At 40.9% G+C, this 20,032-nt stretch overlaps 1 protein-coding gene across 1 annotated transcript in view; it reads right to left on the bottom strand.

The window, feature by feature from the left end:
• LOC104623198 (homeobox-containing protein 1) overlaps nt 1-12,606 on the bottom strand; it is a gene marked incomplete at its 3' end in the record, with an annotated part of 13,317 nt that extends 711 nt beyond the window's left edge. Inside the window, exon 1 of the mRNA XM_010290210.1 lies at nt 12,521-12,606. Coding sequence (XP_010288512.1) covers nt 12,521-12,543 — 23 coding nt within the window. The remainder of the gene's footprint in view (nt 1-12,520) is intronic.
• Nucleotides 12,607-20,032: the final 7,426 nt, after the last annotated feature.

The following is a 20,032-nucleotide window of genomic DNA, read 5'->3' as shown; positions in this document are numbered from 1 at the left end:
CCCTACACCTTCTACAATAAACCCCTTTTGCTTTTCATAAACTGCTGCTACAGAGAGACAGTGGTTGCTCAGTAATTAAGGCTGCAGCCTTAACTTAACTTCACTTCAGACAAAATTTTTCCCATTACTAAGTATCCACCGGAGAAAAATCCCAGATTCCAAAACTGTTAGGTAGAGGACAGAGGTTGAGTTTTCCTGGAGAAGTTCTAACCAGTTATGACATGAGATTTATGAATCGTAACTCTTTCGACTCTTACAAGTGATTCTTAGAGTTGCCCTAACTTTTTGTTGCTACCTTGAAAAAAGGAAGATAAAAACACATTTAGCAGAAATTGTACTGGCCTGTAGGACCAAAGTTGGTTTGACTGAAGCCCCATTTCTGAAGTTTCATTTCTGAAGTTAGTAACTTTTGAACCTGCAATGTTGTCACAGATCACCTGCCCTAACAAGGAAAGTGCAGCACATCCAATTACTACTGAGCTTTCATTTAAAGAAATAAGTCTACAGCCTTTTCCCCTCCAAAGGCAGGCTTCTCATGTAACTCAATCATCATGGTGGCTCATCAAAAGCATTTTTAACTCCTAAACTTCACAAAGTACCGGAACAATGGGTATCCTATCTATTTGCTGCAAAGCCCAGAAATGGAACTGGGGGTGGGGGGGGAAATCATAACATACTCCCTTAATCTCTTTTCCTTCCCAAGTCTCCTCACTACAGATCTAAATGGCATACAAATGACAAGATCACCATCTTCAGTACTCAAGATCTCAAGAAGAAGGGATGGCAGATGGAGGGCAGGCAGAACTTTGCAAAGAGATCAAGGCATTTTCCATCCTTCTTGTGAATCTTATTACGAGTCAAGAGTTTATTACAATTCCTGCAGGAGAGCAGGGTGAAGAGATCATTCAAACTCCAGAAGATATGACAGAGCTAATGTACAATCCCTACAAGTGAAAGCAGACAAACAGCAGCCTCAAGAAAGTCAAGTAAGAGTTCCAAGGACCCTATGAAAACCAGAAGGGGGATGATTGCCGTCACGATTATGCTAGACCTTCCATAGACAGGGCTGCCTATTTATCTCCACACATTTTGAAGATAACTTCTCATTTCCATTGCTGCACTGCACAGAGGAAATCCCCAACAGGAGCCAATGGCTGACAAAACTTTTTCAATTGCTACATTTAGTCTTCTTTCAGGTACATGAACCACAATAAAGTAAACCAAGCCCATAGGTTTTAGGGATGTAGCAAGGGAACCTCTTCAGGGGAAGTAACACCTCACAACACACACCTGAAAGGCAACAGGAACAGATCTATCCTTGAGTCCCAGGGTATAGCCATGTGAATACTAGTAAATTAAACAGTGCCCAGGAACAGGCACCGTAGCATCTCCACACCATTGTCTGCAGTATTATTAAGTCACTGGAACTGTCTTTGGCACAGTTTTGGCCAACCAATGCACTCCTGACCAATTCGCAGGCTTTTTTCAAGATTTTGCATGCAGCAGAAACCCCAAACCCTCTGTTTTGATGCAGCCACTCAGTCTCAAGGCTAAGAGTGTCTAGTAGTATGGATGTAGCCAAGTGGCCTTGGGGCTGAAGAACAGCACCAAGAACTGGTTTGTGTAGTAGAGCTGTAGCTAGAGTGTAGCTGTACAGACACGGTGCTACAAAGCCAGGATGCATGAATCCACAAAAATGGCATTTGCAGCCTGGAAAATACAGAAATGAGAAGAAGCTCCTATCTTTGGCCTCATCAAGCAAATACCGAGCCTCTTTCGTTGTTTCAAGTGTTGTACATGGGAGAAGGAAGCAAGAGGACAACGCAAGAGGATGACTCCCATCCAAGAAAATGACTATGTGAGAAGACAGATGGATTACAGCCGTCTAAGTACTTCAGTGCAACAGGAATGTGATGTCCTTTTGACAATTGGTTACTGAAAACTTACAAGCCATTTTAAATTTTAAAAGACAAGCACCCCGATTACTCTACTACACCAAGGTCACAGCAAGCAATGCAGCAGTAGACTAGCAAGTGGCTGGAATTGTAACAACTACAATTTGGAAGCTGCATCTCAGACTGAGACATTCAAAGCTTGACAAGGAGCATTTGGAAACAGACATTGTGTTCTAGGTTTGGCTTCTGCGTTGGGGGAGGCAGGGCTGCTCAATCCTTTTCTCCAAGCTTTGTGGAAAGTGTCACACTGACTTACTGACTCACATCACAAATGCCTCTAGAGCCTGAAAGCCCCCCACATCAGCTCTGAGTAGCATGGTTTTCAAATCAAAAACGTCTTCTTAAAACATCTGGCCTCAAGATGATTTTCACTAGATATGCCAGCTTGTCCTTCCTTAGAGATAAACCCATTTTTGTCATTTCTTACCTGTATTTCTAATGTCACCATTTCCTGGGTCATTTATCTGTCAACACCAAGTTTCACGTGCTCAAGTACTTTGTTGAACTGGAGAACTTAATGAACTAGAACCTCCACCCAGAATTACCTCTACTCAAAATTCCTATTTTACTGACTCCTCAGTATTCAATACCAAAACATACTGTAGATTACCAGTTTGTCACAGACCCACAAACCTAAAACTTTTGTCCTTCTAGCCCCATGAACCAAAAAACTCGCATCTGATAAAAGCACAACTTTCCAGGTGGCTTCAAAAATGTCAAGCAACACAGAACGTAACATTTCCTTCAGCAGTTGTTGCCACAGCCAGTCATTCCCTTTTAAGATTTGGGTGTGATCCTTAATTTGTCTAAAATGTCAGATCTGAGCCTCCAGATCTGGCTTCTCAGACCCAATTAATCTCCTTTAGTGAATTACACACAATCCTTTAGTGAATCTTAAGTATCCCTTGGTGAATTACTAGTGAATTACACATAACGAACTGCAGGGTTCTTAGATGCAAGAGAAATGGTTGACTTTGTCACACGCGGAAATGTGGGAAAGTGATCTGGCCTCCAATTTGCCCCACGCTGATGCAGCAGCGATCCACTGCGCATGTGCAGTAATTTCAATCACACAGAGATGCAAGGGCTCATGGACAAGGCCATCCTCTGCCATAAGAATAAGATATTCAATGATTTCCAACTTGTGTTCTACAGAGTCCTGTTCATCTGTGGACTGCTTCTAAAAAGGCTTACAGAAAGTAATCTAAGAGTAGCAAACCTACTGTCAAATTAAATCCATTATACTATGTTTAACACAACAACTGGAGAAATGTTGGCAATTTGAAAAAAAAAAAAAAAAAAAAAAGAGGCAAGGATTGAAAAAAAAAAAAACAAACAACCCACACAAAACTAAAATCAATGGTCGGTCAGTCTGCCTGTCCATGCAAGTATTCTTCTAGCCTTCCAATATTTTTAAAAAACTTCTGTGTAATTTTTCAACGCTTAAAAAGATAAGAACACTAAAATCAGACACAGTATCTCGTCGATGGTCTCACTAACGTCATATACAGATGTAAAAACTGCCTTGCTTATACTTACGTACACAGCATATATTGCATCTGACATACTTCTTACCAGTTTTCTTGATTTTGAACTCCTATTCACATTTTCGTGTGCTTTTCTATACAACCATGAGATCTAGAAACAATGCTTCTGAGTAAGTTTTATATATTGAAAACAACTGCAGGAACAGGGAATTTTCCATCAAAAACCCAAAACAAATATTGCAAAATGTGGTATTATTGAACATGTTCCAACACTGCCAACTATCTACTGCTTTTTAATGAATAACTACAGTAACATTATTTAGAACTGTTATTCTAGCAGGGCTTCAGTTATTTTCCCTTTTAAAAATATTTTAATAAATTCACCCTTTTTAAAGATCAATTTACGAAGTAGTTAGGTAAATCAGCCATTTTAGAATCATCATAATTTCATTCACCTTATTAATTAATGGATATTCTCCAGTACTTCATCCCCCCCATATTGCTGCAGGAGTCTCTTGTCCTCCTGAACTCCTCTGGCTAGCTATAATCCAGTTTGCTTCCCCCGCTCTTTTCCTTGTGAAATACAATCAATTGCAAAAGTAACAAGAAGTAAAATAAGATAGGGACAAGCAGAATGAGTGGGCGTGTGCAGCAGAAAATAAAGATAGCAAATGCTTTTCCTGCGAACAAAGACTGTGGACTGTTGACTGCTCTGCTGCAGTCAAACTTAGGCAAACTTTGCTGCCAGTGTAGCACAACATCCTCAACACTAGGAGATCTTAGCTTATAATCACATGCTTTATCTTCCCATCAGTTAGCAAAACTCTCACCAGTTACAAAAGGCTGTCAAGTTTCCTTGGGGAGATATCTGAAAAAGAGAGCAAACCAAAGGAGCATTGCCGTGCATTCTTCCTCCCTTGATATTTTGAAAGCAAGACCTCTGCAAAGTACTAATTAAGCTCAAAAGTAAAATTGACCAATTTTTTAACAACGGAATCTGGCCCTTAAAATGAGTCAAGTTTATTTAGATCCTGACAGGAAAAAAGGTAGCTTGAAGTGTCAAGCTTATTTACATTTCTTACATTAAGTTGGCAGTCACGCCCCAAGTAAGATGGATCAATTCCACGTACTGCCTCTTGGTATCTATAAAGCATTAAAACTTCATACTTATCTTTTGTGGCTCATCCAAAAGGAACCCGAGGTACCTGAATATCAGACTGAAGGGAGAACTTTAAGGAGCTAAATAAAAAAGAACTTATTTTCCAAATCCACAGATATGAAATAACCAGCAGGTCTCAACCTGCCAGGTGCAGCACCACTCTTTTTCACTTCTAACGCCACTTTCTGTCATGAAGGCTGTTTAGGGGCATAATTGCTCTCAATACTCTTCCTTTTCATACCACCAAGACTTATTTAGCCTCTTTTTTATAGGAATTTCACCCTTTAGATACAGGGCTCCCTCCCCACTTTGAAAGTACTGATATTAAGTGGGGGTACATGGCCAGATACAGAGGCCTTCTTTTCCCTTATCTTTCTGCATCTCATAGAGAAAAATTAGGAAAAACACAGCAAGGTTTTCTCAGCTACTATCAGAGCCCAAGCCCCCAACAGATACAAGAAGCATTTACCCGACACTGAACTTCTGGGGGATGGAACACAGCAGAATAATCCCATAAAAACAGCTATGAGCTAAGTTCATGTCCAACTGAACTTGCAGAAGTTCAAAGCAATTCAATTACCCATTTGGGAATAAGGCCAGACACCAGCCTTAACACCTCTAACACTTGAGAAAATGGCTCTGGACTCTTTAACGATCACAAGAAATCTTTTTTTCCACTCTTCTACTTACTGTACATGAGTAGGAAGTACTGTAGCATCACTGAAGAGATCCTCTTCTGCAGAGGTCCTTCTCCAAATTGCCATTAAAATTCATCGCTTTATCTAATAAGCTCTGCAAAGCTCAAGACTTAGAAAACCAGTTGCGCTTTTTTATATAAGACCTGTATTTGATATGATCTGCATAATATGGATGTGGGCTAGAGCCAAAGCATTTAGAACAGGATCCTAAGTCTGGTAATTTGTTTAAGAATGATTCTGATAAAGTCACATCAACCGTGGCAAAGAGGATGGGGAGAGATGCCAACTTCTACCCTTCTTTGACGTATGTCATATACTGCTGGTCCAGGGTAGGACCGTAGCAGCACTACGCTGTCCTGTTAACAGTATCTCCAGAATTTGTCATCTTATCTTTTATAGCACCATCATTTTTTGCAATGTAACATGCCCTTTAAAGGGCACGATCTTGCCCTTTGAATGGAAAAGCAAAATCACATGATAAGTTGTAGCTTAGTTTCAGCTGAAGTAGATTATCCCAAAGTATAGAGCAAAAAAATTACGTTCTGCAACTAGTTAACTAGTGTTTTAACTATCACAGCCTTTCTCACAGCTTGAACTCCTTAGCCTGCCAGTTTTTTTCCTGGGTGTATGTGCATATAGTACTAGTGAGAATTACTAACTGAGCAACTGTGGAGATGGATGTCCTCCAGCTATTAAAAACATTTAGCAGAGAGAGCAGCTGTGGCTGGCTTTGCATGCCCAGTCCCCAGACCATGCAGTGGTGCAAGGATCCTTGTTCAATATGACTGGGCTGCTATGTTCCTCTTCTACATGAGGTCTCTGATGCAGACAGCAAGCAAAAACGGGTATTAAGGATGGCATTGCTATTTCCAAAGGAAATAAAATTTGCTTATCAATCAGTCTGATAACAACAACCTAATTCACATCAAGTACCACTCCAGATGCTTTCTATCACAACCAGTGACTACAAAGAAACTCTGCTTCCAGCTGTGCAGTCTGTCAATTTTTTAACTATGCTTTATATTATGCAAGCTTGTTCCTTTCTCCATACGTTTTTATGAGATTCAAGGACCCAAGCAAAATTTCATTCACCCCTTCCTTTTCCACATCTCACCCACCATTACCCATCCCAAAGGATGCAGCTGGTTCTTACAAGATGGTCAAGAGAAGGACTTTCATTCTGAGCTACAGCTGTTCCACAAAGTAGTTGACATTTATCAGAACGTAAACAGTGCACACCATGCGCACACATCCAGGGGCAAAGACTGTGACCCATCAAGTGGGTTGCACTAATGCACTGTAGGAACAAAATTGTGACATTTAGGACATAACGCTATCTAGTAATCTGAAATTCATAGAATAACAGAATTGTTTGGTTGGAAGGGACCTGTAAAGGCCATTTAGTCCAACCCCCTGCAGTGAGCAGGGACATCTTCAACTAGAGCAGGTTGCTCAGACCCCATCCAACCTGACCTTGAATGTTTCCAGGGATGGGGCAATTCAAGCTTTGGCCTTTTCTGTTCTTACTGAACAAGTGCATCTCCTTTTATTCACAGCCAATTTAAATATTTCAGAAATGCCCAAAGCTTTGCACCACATTAAGCAAAGCTGCCTTCAAAACAGTAGTTGATGCTATGAATTGTGGGGCGCAACAGAGAATTAACGATCTGACTCATCTGAGCCAACACTTATGCTCATCAGTTGCAACTCCAGTATTTGCAGTAGAGTTGTACCAGTTTTCAAGAGAGAGGGGAAAAAAAAAAAATCAGGCCTCAAGTGCTCATCATGTCAACGAACACAGAGCCATCCTTATCCATACGTTAGCATAATTATCTCCTGCAGTTGCATCTCTCAGTTCTGATTTTCAAAGAGGACTCTACTCCCATTCATCCTGATTCACAAACAAAATGTAATGCTTGTAATGACTGCTCTCATCCCAGGGAAACGAAAGCCTCACATTGCGGCAAGGAGTGAAATCAGACTACAAGCTGATCTATCGAGGTTAAACGTCACCAGTTCTGTTTATGAATGCAAAACACTGTCTTATGAATGCAGAACACCACCATACGCTTTCGATCAAAATGGTGACAGTTAATAAGAGCAGCCTGAAACTTCTGAAAATAAATCCAACGTAATCAAATACTCACCGCTACACAAATTACAGAAGGCAAGCTGAGAGCAGAATATCAACATATCATTTCTTCAGGAGGCTTCAAGTTTCTCAGCTAGTTAAAGAGACCCAAACCCAGATTCACTACCTCTACATAAGCTGTTCTTCCATTCAGTCTCTGAAATTCTTCACTGCTGATAAAATATTTTTGACTGGGTGCTGGAACATTGGCAGTAAGCAAACCTTAGCAGTTTTGCCACTGATTCCACTTGGGTGAGTAACTTACTCGGCTTTATAGTATCCGCTTTATATCTTTGGGAAAGAGAGAGCAAACTTGAGATTGATCTTACAAGGCAAAAATATAATATAAATGCCAATTATTGTCATAATCCAAGTCTTCCAAAAGGGAGTGACCTCTGACTAAGCACAGGGCTGGGAGCCAGATACTTCTGAATTCTACTCAAGACACAGACTGATTCACACTGACACCTTATCTGTCTAACCCTAACCTTCCCCTCGTCTAAAAACTGTGTTTCCTACTATTGTTGCAATTCTACAGCAACGAGGCAGGAATTCAAACTCTGAGGCTGGATTCAAGGGCAGAATGAAGGATCAGAAGGACTAACAAACAGAGAGAAAAGCTGTAGTGGCAGCTGAGTGCTGAACTGGGGCCCAAGCCCAAACCTGTGCCAAGAGCAAAGGAGGAGCTCTTGCATTTGGGAGCCGAAGATTAAACTTTGGATATATAAGCTCTGTAACAGAATCAGGGCAGGACTTGTGTGCTTGAGTTACACAGCTAAGCAAATCTCATGAAGACACCAAAATACTGTCTTTAATCCACATGAAGAAACAGAGTTGTGGTAATAAAACTGAAACGTGGTCCTAGACACCAGACTGGCAAGTCAGGTATTCTCAGCTGTCAAGATTACAGGGGTAGGTATACTGCTGTCTTCTGCCTCCTCCAGTTCACTTCAGAATTTGACCAATCCTTCCTTAAAATCCAGACAGAATCTCAGAATTCTTCTCTATTAATTCTGCGAGTTGGAGTATCTAAATACTTGAAACACATCTTTCTACAGAATATCCCTGTGAGGCAGGGAAGTAAAACTATGCTAATTTTTGAGATCAAGAACTCGCAGAAAGGGGCTGGCCTTTTGACAAGTAAAAATGACTCTTCGAAGTTACACAGGCATTCTGCAAGAAGGCAGACCAAGTGCCTGGCCAGACTTTGAGTGTTTTCTCACCACACATACAGCCATCCCACAGGGTCCATCTATAGCACCAGATATGACAAGGTGTGGGACAAGTTTCAAGGAAAGCCATCACCACGACTTCTACCACCTCTCTTCCACACGTAAAGAAAAAAAAAAGTTCTAAAGTATTTCAGGCGACTTCGTTTTCCCTCAGGATCTATCACCCATAGCAACAATCAACACACTTTCTTAAAAAGATAAATTTGTTACTTCAGAAAACTAAAATCCAAACCCAGTAAATAACTGAAATTTACCTACCCCTAATTTTGTGCTTAACTACAAGGCAAATTGTTTTTCCCCACTAGAAAACAGTTCACAAGTGTAGTTTTACTGGCACACAGTCTTAGTGGAGACAGAGATTATACCTGGAGAACAACTCAGGAATAGATAACAGTGGCTCCTTGAAGAATATAAATCACAACAGCAAAAACATGGGCTTTTGGACATGACTGCCTCCATATTAGAATTTTGTTTATTTTATTTAAAAGCATTTCAAAAAGAAACACATGTCCTAATTAATGCTTTTAAAGCAACAAACATCTCTTTGTGTAGTCCAGACCTAATTAGGGAAATTTCCTCTCACATGACATGGAGAAGACCCAGTCTATATTCTAAGGGCAAGTCCAAATCATTCTGTACCCTGCTCCAACCAGGAGGAGAACACCTATAGGTGCAAGTCCTGAGGATGCAGATGCATGAGAGAGGGTGAACCAACCTACAGCCTGCTCTTCTGCATAGCTCCAGGACTCGGTGGAAATCTCCACAGATCAGTTCACTAACCCAGCAAGAAAATCAATTAACCAACCAACTCACCCACAGCTAGTTTCTGCCTGGGTTAGCAACCTGAATTAGCTTAGAGAAGGCTCTGATGATTGCTATTACCAACTCAACAGATGGGGACAAGCCAATTTGGCCAAACGCAGAAATAGGCATAAAAGGCACACGTGTAACAAGATTTCTTTTAGGTCTCTTTCAGAGTGGCTTAGCTGCCTGTAAAATAATGAATTAATTTATCTGGTTTATCTTAAAGTAAAATTAAGGGCTCAGACAGGACATGGTTTCAGTTGAGGAAGCTTAAAATGCCAACTGAACATTCCTACAGCCACCAGCTATTTACATGATACCTTGTCACTGAAGACAAAAAGAGCAAATCAGCTGAGTACTCTTTCACCCAAGTTTAATTAACGTGTTTCATGTCTTATTTCAAAGAAGCTGGACAGTTAACACAGTTCAGCCATGTGGTGACTTCCTAAGACACTTCAACTCCAACTGTCTGTTCTTCAATGTGTGCTGACTTGGGTATCGTTCACGTACTCCTTCCTTTCTTTCTGTTGTTTTTCCGAAACGATGACAAGGCTTCCATCTAGTCCTTTTTCATCTGCATTACTCACACTGATTTTCTTTCCACTCAGCAGGCTTTTACTCCCTCCCAAGACAGCTCTGTCATAGCTGGCAGTTAGATTCATAAGCACTGGCCTGATAATTCAGGTAAACTTTAAGTGACAATGTTGAAACTGTCTAGTTCTATCAGAAATCGTATTTTGAGAGATAGTTTGAAACGTGCAAACACAAACTCTGATATCTCACTATTAACACATATTAATTCATTAGTAGTGCCGTGAGCCTGTGAAGTACAAGCAATTACTCCCATTACATTTATGGAGAACCCAACAGAGATATACTTGCATTGGCTACAGAAGGACTTTGTTTCAGATAAACAACTAACTCCTGTGAGACCAAAATCAAGAATCTTGTGTTCACACCATGCCTCAAATTCCTCCTACGTACTAACTCATCCAACCGTGGATAAAAACTAGGTAGGTGAAATGGTAACGGCAGCCAGCTGCCTACTTTGCTCTTCTGACAGAGGATGCTGCCCCATGGTAGGAGTAACCAAATTACTCTCTAACCATGGTAGTTTTAAGACTGCTCAATTTTCACCTTATTCAGAATTTAAGTTAAAACTTTTTTTTAAATTAAAAAAGACTGTTTTCTTCTTTCCCCTTCTGAAACCACGATGCCCACTTATCCTTTTTAAAATATATCTACAGTTTAATCTGGAAACTTTATACCTAAATGGGTCATCTCAGCCCATTTCCTCTAATTTAATACTGCCTAATCCTCTCCAAATAGGTTCACCCCAGTTTTCACTCAGTCAAAAATTACTGACCTATACTTATATTGCATTCTCGATGGCCATATTAACTGCACATATACTGGATTAAATCAAAAAAGCTGCTACTTCGCTTATGGAGGGTGGCAGCTGATTAACAGGGCACATCAATGGGCCACAACGATTGCAGAAAGCAACAAAACAACATGATATCCAACTAAAACTGCACAGGGGCAGAACATGACTGAAATATAGCTAAAGCACAGGAAATTAAAACTATATAATTCACAGTTTGGAAGTTTCTGTTAAAAGACTGATTAGAAGTTAAAGCTGACCAACTGTCCTTGTGCTCACATAAAGCACAAAAGAGCTCTAAGATCACTCTGCAAACTCAAACCAGTATAATAAAGATGCATAGGGCAGTGTGGCCTTACCTCCGGACTTCTTTCCTGCTGTGAATTAGATCTTTACAATTTCAAGTGGTGATTTTAACACTGAAATCCAACATATTTCCAGCTAAAAGAAAGAAGAGGAGGTGGCTCAGGGGACTGGCAACAAAGTAGGAAATGACTAGTTTTGAATAGAAGACTAAGACACCAGCAATAGAAAATAAATAACTGATGGTTGTATCAAGAAGTCCTTTTGAAATACATTTTCAGTGGTTCCAGTAGTTTAGTTTCCAACATAAAACCCCTGGCAGTTGTTACTTTTTGCTGTGACTCCCTTTACATAAGTTTGTGACTGCACTGCTGCTTGCACTATGAATGCCCATGCGCTAGATGAATAATCTTCATCCTTGAAATAATCCATCTGGGAAAATTTGACTGCATTCGCAGCAGCCCTGTTTCTTGCTATCTATTCTGTAGACAGGATTTCGCTTTCCAACTCTGTCTGACAGAAGGTACAATCAGAAGTCAAGAGGTCAAAGTATCTTAAGAATCTGACTGCCAGTGAACAAGCATTTGGTCGCGCCTATAAAAGAGGTATGGGGAACTGTGATACAGGACTGGCCAGTGAAAGAGAGAGAGATGACAGCACAATACAGGTCAAGCCTTTCCTTTCTGCCTGACAAGCTTCAAACTTTGAATTTATTTGCTTATTTATTGAAGAAATGGCATGGATACCAGTTACATTGAAGGTTCATGACAGAAGTCATTCAAAATTTTGAACAAAGTAATGGGCTCAAATTCAAGGATGAGATTTAGACAACTTCAATTCGTACTGGGATTCAAGATACAGCAGTGGTTGCTTGGACAAACACATCCAATTCTAATGTCAGGTTAGGTGCCCTAGGTTTTCTGCCTTTGCTATATAATACTACATTAATGGTGTACTCATCCCCTTACTCCAAGTCTGTAGTGGGGCTAAACTCTCTTGCACAGCTCTGGTATCCCCCTAGTACGTTCAGTAGATATATGGAGATCTCTCTTTTAACACTACCTCTTCTCTCATCAAGGCTGAGTTTCTAAGAATTGCATGACTTTCCTTCTCTTTCAGTAACAGAAAAGTAGAAATAACGTTAACAACCAGACCAAGTGAGGAATTAAATGCTACTGTTCCCTGGTTTAAATGCCCAGCAAATACCAAACCAGTAGAACTCTCCAATTTAGCCAACTGCTGATTATCATTGTAACCATTTCTCTGATATTTTTAGACAAATTAACAGAAAAATGCGCTGAACAACTCGTTGAGTGTTCAACAATGGATTTTTGTGGGGTAAAAAACCGTTGTAAGCTTGTACTTACACTACTGGAAAAGTTCTGAGCATACTTTACATGGGGATGGGACGTTACAAAGCCTCTTGGGGGTCTTCAGTGTTATTCACCATTCTGTAAGACATAATGAAAAGATACAAGAACGCTTAGAGATTTCCGTGAAAGGCAAATACATTCTGACTTCTTGTTATCTGACTTACAGTTGTAAAACCAGCTTACAGAGGGTAACCTTAAGGCAGTTTCACCAGGCGGTAGCACCAAATCACTTCTCATTAAAATAAACAAAGACAGGCACCTTCAGGATTGCTCTCAATCACCCACTCCATCTCTCTGCTGAAAGGCAGTAGAATGTACACCAATCATTACATATAACCACGGTCAACAAAAAACGCTCCCTGGAACCACTGAATTTTCTTGTATCATCTTTCAATGTATTCCTTTTTTAAAATGGACTGTTAAAGCCTCACCCTCTTTTTTCCTTCCTTCTTTCTTTCTTTTCTTTTTTTTCTTTTCTTTCTTCCTTCTTTAGGAGCTTTGACATGGTTCGCAACAGACCCACGGTCTTCAAAGTCTGGTAAATAATCTTTCCCATCCAGGCAACTCAAGTTACAAAATGGATACTTCACAGATCTAAACAAGTCCAACCAGCTGAGTATTCTGAGCTTGTGTATATTCATAGGTTAAAAACTGGAAATGTTCAATCACATTACTCTGGATAATCTGTACCGAATCCAGACCCATACATAATCACAGACATATACTTCAATGCACAGGGTAGATTCCTAAGGAGAAAGTTGATGTCTGGTAGTGTAATCAGTCCAGAGACAAAAATTTAAATCACAATTGATTTCTTTTGGCCACAAGTAAATTAATCTATGCAATCATTTAGCCTTATGACAGTTACCTACCCTTTTAACTCACAAAAGCTATTAAAAGGATTATTTGGCTAACATCCGCAAAGAGCTTAGAAGACAGGTACTATGTTCTGAAAAGGAATGACCTAATAGAATTTTCTTTAGCTATCACTGCTGATGTCTTTCTCCACAAACTAACAAGGACTGAAAGTGCTTAAAAAGTCAAACTATTAACCAACGGGAAAGAGAAAGGCAGGATATTCTATCCAGGCAGATGCAGAAAGAACTAGAGAGAATATTTACACTTCAGGCTTTGGGCGTATGTGAGCTGCAATATAAAACAAGTGGGTTGAGTAGCACAGGGACCTGCATGGGATGATTTACTCTGCTCCATAAAGAGACGACTGCAGTATTAGCAACCGAGCCTTGTGGATGGACACATCTCGGCTCTTCTCAGTGGTCAAGAGTGGGCCAGACACTATAGCACAACTCTTCTTCCATCACACCTGTACAGGCTTTAGGGAAGAACTGCACCTAATCCAGATGGAGTCCACTGGGCATATCCAGACTATATCATCGTTTATCTGGCTTTTTTCTTTTTTCCTTCTTGAAAAATCTTAGGAACTCTCAGGGCAAAAGGCTGGGCTGAATAAGCTTTTCCAGAAGTCGCAGCAGTCAGCTTCCGGCCACCAACTTTCCCAGGGGTTTTCAGCCTGCCCCCACATGATTGCTCCCACCCAGATGGGGCAAAGGAAAGCGCTGGGTGTTTTCGGGGAGGGAGCTGCTGAGAGTTGGCTGCTGCCATTTCCAAAACTATTCATTCAGCCCCCATCTAGGTCTTGAGTTGCCTTCTTCCTCTCCAGGAAAGGGGGTCGCCAAGGGCAAGGTCACAGACAAGATGCGTGGTCCCAGCAGACCACAGGTCATGTACTGTGGCCTGGGAGGGAAATCGTGACACCGAAGTACTGATGGCTGGAAAAGACAAACACAGAGGTCCCTTGCAGTCAGCCACCCCAACCTTTTAAAGATAGTGCTACACCAAAACACTTCTCTCTTAAATATCTTAGCTGCATTTGAAACATTTTCCATGAAGCAGTCACAAAAAATATGAGATCATGCTGTTGACTTATTGCCAAATTTTGAGTTTAATACAGAGAGCTGTTTTGTTTTCCAAAGAGGAACAAATTAGACTTAAGTATATACAAACTTTCTGAAGGTCAGAGAGGCTAATGATAGAGAACTGGATTCCTTAGAGAAAGATTTGCTTCCAGGGTAAGAAGTGTGGAAGAAACAAAGAACAAAATCCACAAAGGAAAGAAAAGATCAGCTTCCATCATCATGAAACACAGTATTAAAACATGAATATGTTTTCATATATATTCTATATATAGACTCTATATAAAACATAGAACATGAGGAGACGAAATAGAGAGCCAACGAAAAGGTTGCAGTAACTCAGGTGTGAGACGACAAAGGCAGGAAAATTATATTAGTAATACTAATGGAAGAGGAAAAAAAATGGTACGGACCACAGATGTTATAAATGAAGAGCCATTAGGATCTAGCCCAAATTTGGGATGTGAACAGAGGAGGATGAAGGAACTTTTCCAAGAGACTCCAGATCCGTGAGCACAGACAGTGGATGACAGCATTTCAGCAGAAATAAACAGGAGAGAGTTCATGAGAAAACAAGAGGGATTCTCAATTTTTGCTATGTTAAAGGTTGAGGCAGCACTATTACAGTCCGAATGCAATCGCAAACTGTCACAGAGAGAGCCAGGCAGTAAGGCAGGTCAGGGAAGCCTCAGGTCTGCCTTGGTAGCCGGACTTGTGAAAGCAAATGCAGTTACAGAGAAAGGAGAGGAAGCTGGCGCTTCCTACGCCTGCTGCCAGAACAGAACGGCTGCTATTGAAAAGGTTTACAAATAGTCTTTGACTCGACATTGGTCTAAAGTTCAGCGGCACAGAAATACCTTCCCTGCCCCCCACACACATGTAAAGGTTGCTTAAATGTTTTTGTAATTTAAGGGCACAGATGGGAAACACGCAACCCCTTGCCTATAATTTTAGGCGAAAAAAGTTCAGTCCTGAACAACGTAACTTCCACCACCATGAAATCATGACTCTAAAGTCAGGAATTTTCTTTCCCTCGGTCTCCTTTTAGCATAAACCAAAGCAGCAAACCAGGTTTGATCACAGCAGCAAAAGCGGGTGTCACCACAATCTATAGTTGAATACCCAAGCAAGAACTCACAAACCTTTGCCCTTTTCGCATTATTCATTAAATAAATAATCTGCTAACACAGGAAAAACACTACCAGCTCCCCTTCCTATTTCTGCTACAGACAATAAAAAAAAATTCAATATTAATATGGAAATCATGACCACAGTTGTAGAATCAGATGTAATGAACAATCTTGTCCCCAGCTTAAGTTGCTATAAAGGCAGCTTAAATTTACAATGGATGAGTCTTCATGGCAATCTGTTTTTCAGATATTAAAAATCTCATTTTCTCAGTGCCAAGGACAAGTGGAAGTATGAAGCACTGGAGTATCAACTCGGCATTTGTCTCACTTGACATGAAATGATTCTCATTTTAGTTCAGATTTTTAATACATTCTTGGGATCCACTTCAGTTTTCTTCATTTCTCACTGTATGCAATTAAATGTTTTGAAGTGTAGTTCACACTGATCCACAACGCCCTGCAGAGGCAAGGAGGAAGTCACTTGGTAAAGATGAGGCTGATACCACTTACTTGGAAGAGAAATTCATTTTGCCTTTTAATTTCTGAGTGAGTCACATAGTAAAAAAGAATGCCATCACTTTGTGTTTCACTAATACCTTCCTTGCTCAGTTCTAAAAAAGGGCTTTACAAATAACAAATTAAAAGCTTTTGTCCTTGGGGAAGAGAAACATCACCATTTTGTCAAAAGTAACACATGAACAGAGGGGCTAAATTCTTGGCTTAAAGCCACACAGGATAGGATCAGTGGCTGAACATGGTATCTGCCTGGGGACATAGGCCCCTCTACTACAATAGGATTATCACCAAACCAGCTACTGAAATGCAGAAGAACCAAGTTTCAGCTTGCTGATAAACCTGGTTCATTGGATGGTGAAAAAAATGTGCAAATTCATTTTGAAGTTCTACCACTGCTGAGTTTGCAATAAAGGCAGATTCCCAGTGCCATGCATAATTACAAACCAATCCTCTCCTAGAAGTAGAAAAAAAAATCAAAATTTAAGTCTTTTACTTAATGTGCAGCTTAAGGTCTGTAGGAAGCGTCAGGTCTTCTGCCTGGACTCTGTGCATGTGTGCGTGCATGTGTCGATAAACATGAGTTTTACATTTCATCCGCTTCACCTTCTCTACATTGAGGCCAGAGTAAAGTAAAACCAACTTGTTACCTGACTTAGCGTATGTCCAGAACATATCTTGCCTCAAAACCAGCAAGAGACCAAGGATCCATCCATTCTACTTCATTCCAGTGGCTAATCACCTTCCCCATTACAAATTTGTATTTGAATTCTAGTCTGAATGTGTGTGGCTTCAGATTCCAGACAGTAGCTCCTGTTAAGCCTTTCCTGTGCTAGCTCAGAGCCCTTTATTCTTGGAAGATGCTCAGACAGGCTGTTGTTTACCCAGTGCTTTTAAAACCTCCAGGTACTGCATTTGTATCAAATCCTAAATATAAATTCATCTGGGTGCATGCACAGAAGTAGGACTAGTGTCCAAAATACTAAAGTTAATCTAGGACTCTCTAGCCCATTTTCCCAAAATAGACCTATTAGAAAAAAATAAAAAGTAAAATGCTCTGCCATATGACTTGGGGACGTGTCACATTTGTGCCCTGGAAAGCGAGGTGAAGAACCTTCTCTACGAACTGCCACCTCCTGAGCACGCACTGTGGCATGGCGACATGAAGCAACCAGTTTCATGAGGTCATTGCACCGCAACACGAAGAGTTGTTTCTTATGTCTCCAGGCTCCAAGTTATTTTAATGTCACTATTCTAAGTTAGTTAGTACATTGATCTGTACCTTCAGCATGCTCTTGTGCAGACTCTCAAGAAGGTGCGCAGCAAGCTCTCTCATCAAGAATCGTTACTAAACAAGCAACGCGGTCACCGTATTTGCTGCAGCTTCTGGGTTACCTCGAACCGATGTTTGCAAGAAACACATTGGCTCAGTTGCAAGGCAACAAGGCATGAATTGCTGTGGCACAGACCTTATCTTAAGAGACAGGTTGTGACCTTCTAATCACAGATTTAAAGAACAGTTGAGGTTGGAAGGGACCTCTGGAGATCATTTTGTCCAACTGCCTGCCACCCACAGCCAGCTGCGCCGGACCGTGTCCACATGGCTTTTGAGTATCTGCAAGGTTGGAAACTCCACCACCTCTCTGGGTAACCTGTGCCGGTGAATGAAAGGAGGCCAAATGGAGCAAGAGAACATACTTTTCATGAACACAAAAATTCTTGAAGGAACTGCTCAGAAGTTACCTCCAACCAATGCTGTTTCCAGTCTTACTGTGACTGTGTTGGTTTACCAAACCCTTTACAGTACAACCCAGGAGAATGCCATATTTTGGGATTATGGTGACAGAATACAGTAGCATCTTGCCAAGTTTACAGCAAAAATTTTTTATAGGATCCTCTTCTTCCTCAGAACTCTTTAACTGAAGGGAAACCACCGCCACAAGCCTTTTCCTCTTTAGAAAACACATGCCTCGATCTTATGATAAAGCCACAGTTTGTAAACTTAAAAAAAGTAAATCATTGCTTCCACAACATGCCCCACATTAGATCTCCACAGAACAAGTACGATTACAGTTGAAATTGTTTCTCTCTTCTTTTCCCTCTCCACCCCACACAAAAGAAACCTCCCCACCCAAATTTAGTGGAATTGCCTGGAGTACAGGCTGGAGGCCAGGCTTCATTTTGAAGCAGACCAGCAACGCATCCTCTCTACAGAAAGGCTGAGGCCACAAAATCACAAAGTTTCCCAAACTCACCCAAGGCTTCCAGAAAGGCAGAAAAGTTCATCTGTATTTCACTGGAAAGGATGCCGAGTCACTGCAGAAGTCCCAGAGATACATGAAAAGGCAATGCAGTCCCGGTAAAAGGACATAACTTAGTATTGCTTTGTCCTTAATGTCAGCTGGAAAATGAAATGTTGTCATCAAGATACATCTGCAGACACATTCCAGCAGAGAACCCCAGGTTATATTTTCATTATTGCTTACAAATAAGCTTCAGGCTTCAATGCATGTATGCTGTTTTATTTCCTGAATTTCAGTATGTTGTCCCCTCCAATCGTGTCTAAAAATTTGCCTGGAACCAAAGGCCAGACATGAATTATCTTTTCTGGTTAAAATTACAAGTGAATCTCGACAGCAGAAGACTGACAGCAAGGCACACGAACTCACGGTTAGTAACGATAGCTAATGGCTGCTACAGAGACCACTTCCTTAATGATCAAACGGGTTACTTTAATCCACTTGGATCAGTTTGAGCACTGAAATGGATGAGGAAGAGTGAGATGGTCATTCCCATGTGAGAGAGAATTTAAGGAGCTGGTGACTCTCACTCTCTGAGTGGTTCAGTTCAAAATGTTTGATGCTGCATTGCAACAGAGCAGAAGCTGTCATGAAATCAGTAATTGCATATCAGAAGACAACTGCAAGAACAGTCCCATCCCAGCTAATTCCTGTAGAGCTGCAATGGGGATGGCATACCCTAAAATGGAACGAAGATTACTTACATGTCCACAGTAGGGATTATACCTTGAACTCTGTGGATATGTACACCATAAGGCATATACGTTAAGTCTGGACAAAACTGCAGATGGGAGATTGCCAAGTCCTCCAGTCCAAGCCTGGGCCAAACATACAATAAATGAGAGGCTTATTCAAAAAAAGATCCCAATTAACACTAATTACCTTGACAAGTTTTCTGCTAGGAATACAGTGACATAGTAGCTCTGGATATGCCAACTGTAATGGGATTCTATATTGCCAAGCATAATGTCTGCATACCGCCAGTATACCTCCACTGCAGAATATTGTTAGATGTGAGTATCTCTGCTTACTAAGTCTATTCAGGCATGCTCACATGCAGTCCACACCTATGTGGTTATGTCCATAATAATGCTGGAGTTAAATTTCTCACCAATGAAACTGTTCAAATGAAGTACTACGCAGTACGCCGTGGAAGAATTTGACGTTCTGAAGTGCCCCAAGTTTGCCATCTCTCTAGTCTAGCAAGCACCAAGTATCCGTTTTGGCACTGAGGAATTACTTACCCTGTTCGACTGTGATTTGGGTGAAACAGGATGCAGACCAAGTATGCTATGCCCAACAGTGCACACCAGGAACAAGAAAGAAACTATTGCTGTTATGGCTTCCAGGTCTCAATGCGGAGCTCACTCATGTTGGAGAACAATCTGACAGAGTGGCCCTGCACACCACACATGGCAAGAGGTGCCCAACTGAAGGAAAACCAGCAACAGCAGCAGAAGCACAGTATCCTGCAGGTCTGAGATGGTCAGCAGTGCCTTCAAAAGTACCATCTCATCCATAAAGCTTTGATAATCTCATCTCAGCATGCTACCAACAGAGCACGTAAAGATCAGAAAGCACACTAGTTTTCTCAATGGCTTTTGGTCTTGCACGCATGCAGGTTTAGGT

The sequence above is a fragment of the Phaethon lepturus genome, unplaced genomic scaffold (assembly GCF_000687285.1).
Source record: "Phaethon lepturus isolate BGI_N335 unplaced genomic scaffold, ASM68728v1 scaffold47276, whole genome shotgun sequence".
Lineage (NCBI taxonomy): Eukaryota > Metazoa > Chordata > Aves > Phaethontiformes > Phaethontidae > Phaethon > Phaethon lepturus.
Note: the sequence above shows the minus strand (reverse complement) of the source record. Positions and strands in the feature narration are given on the sequence as shown.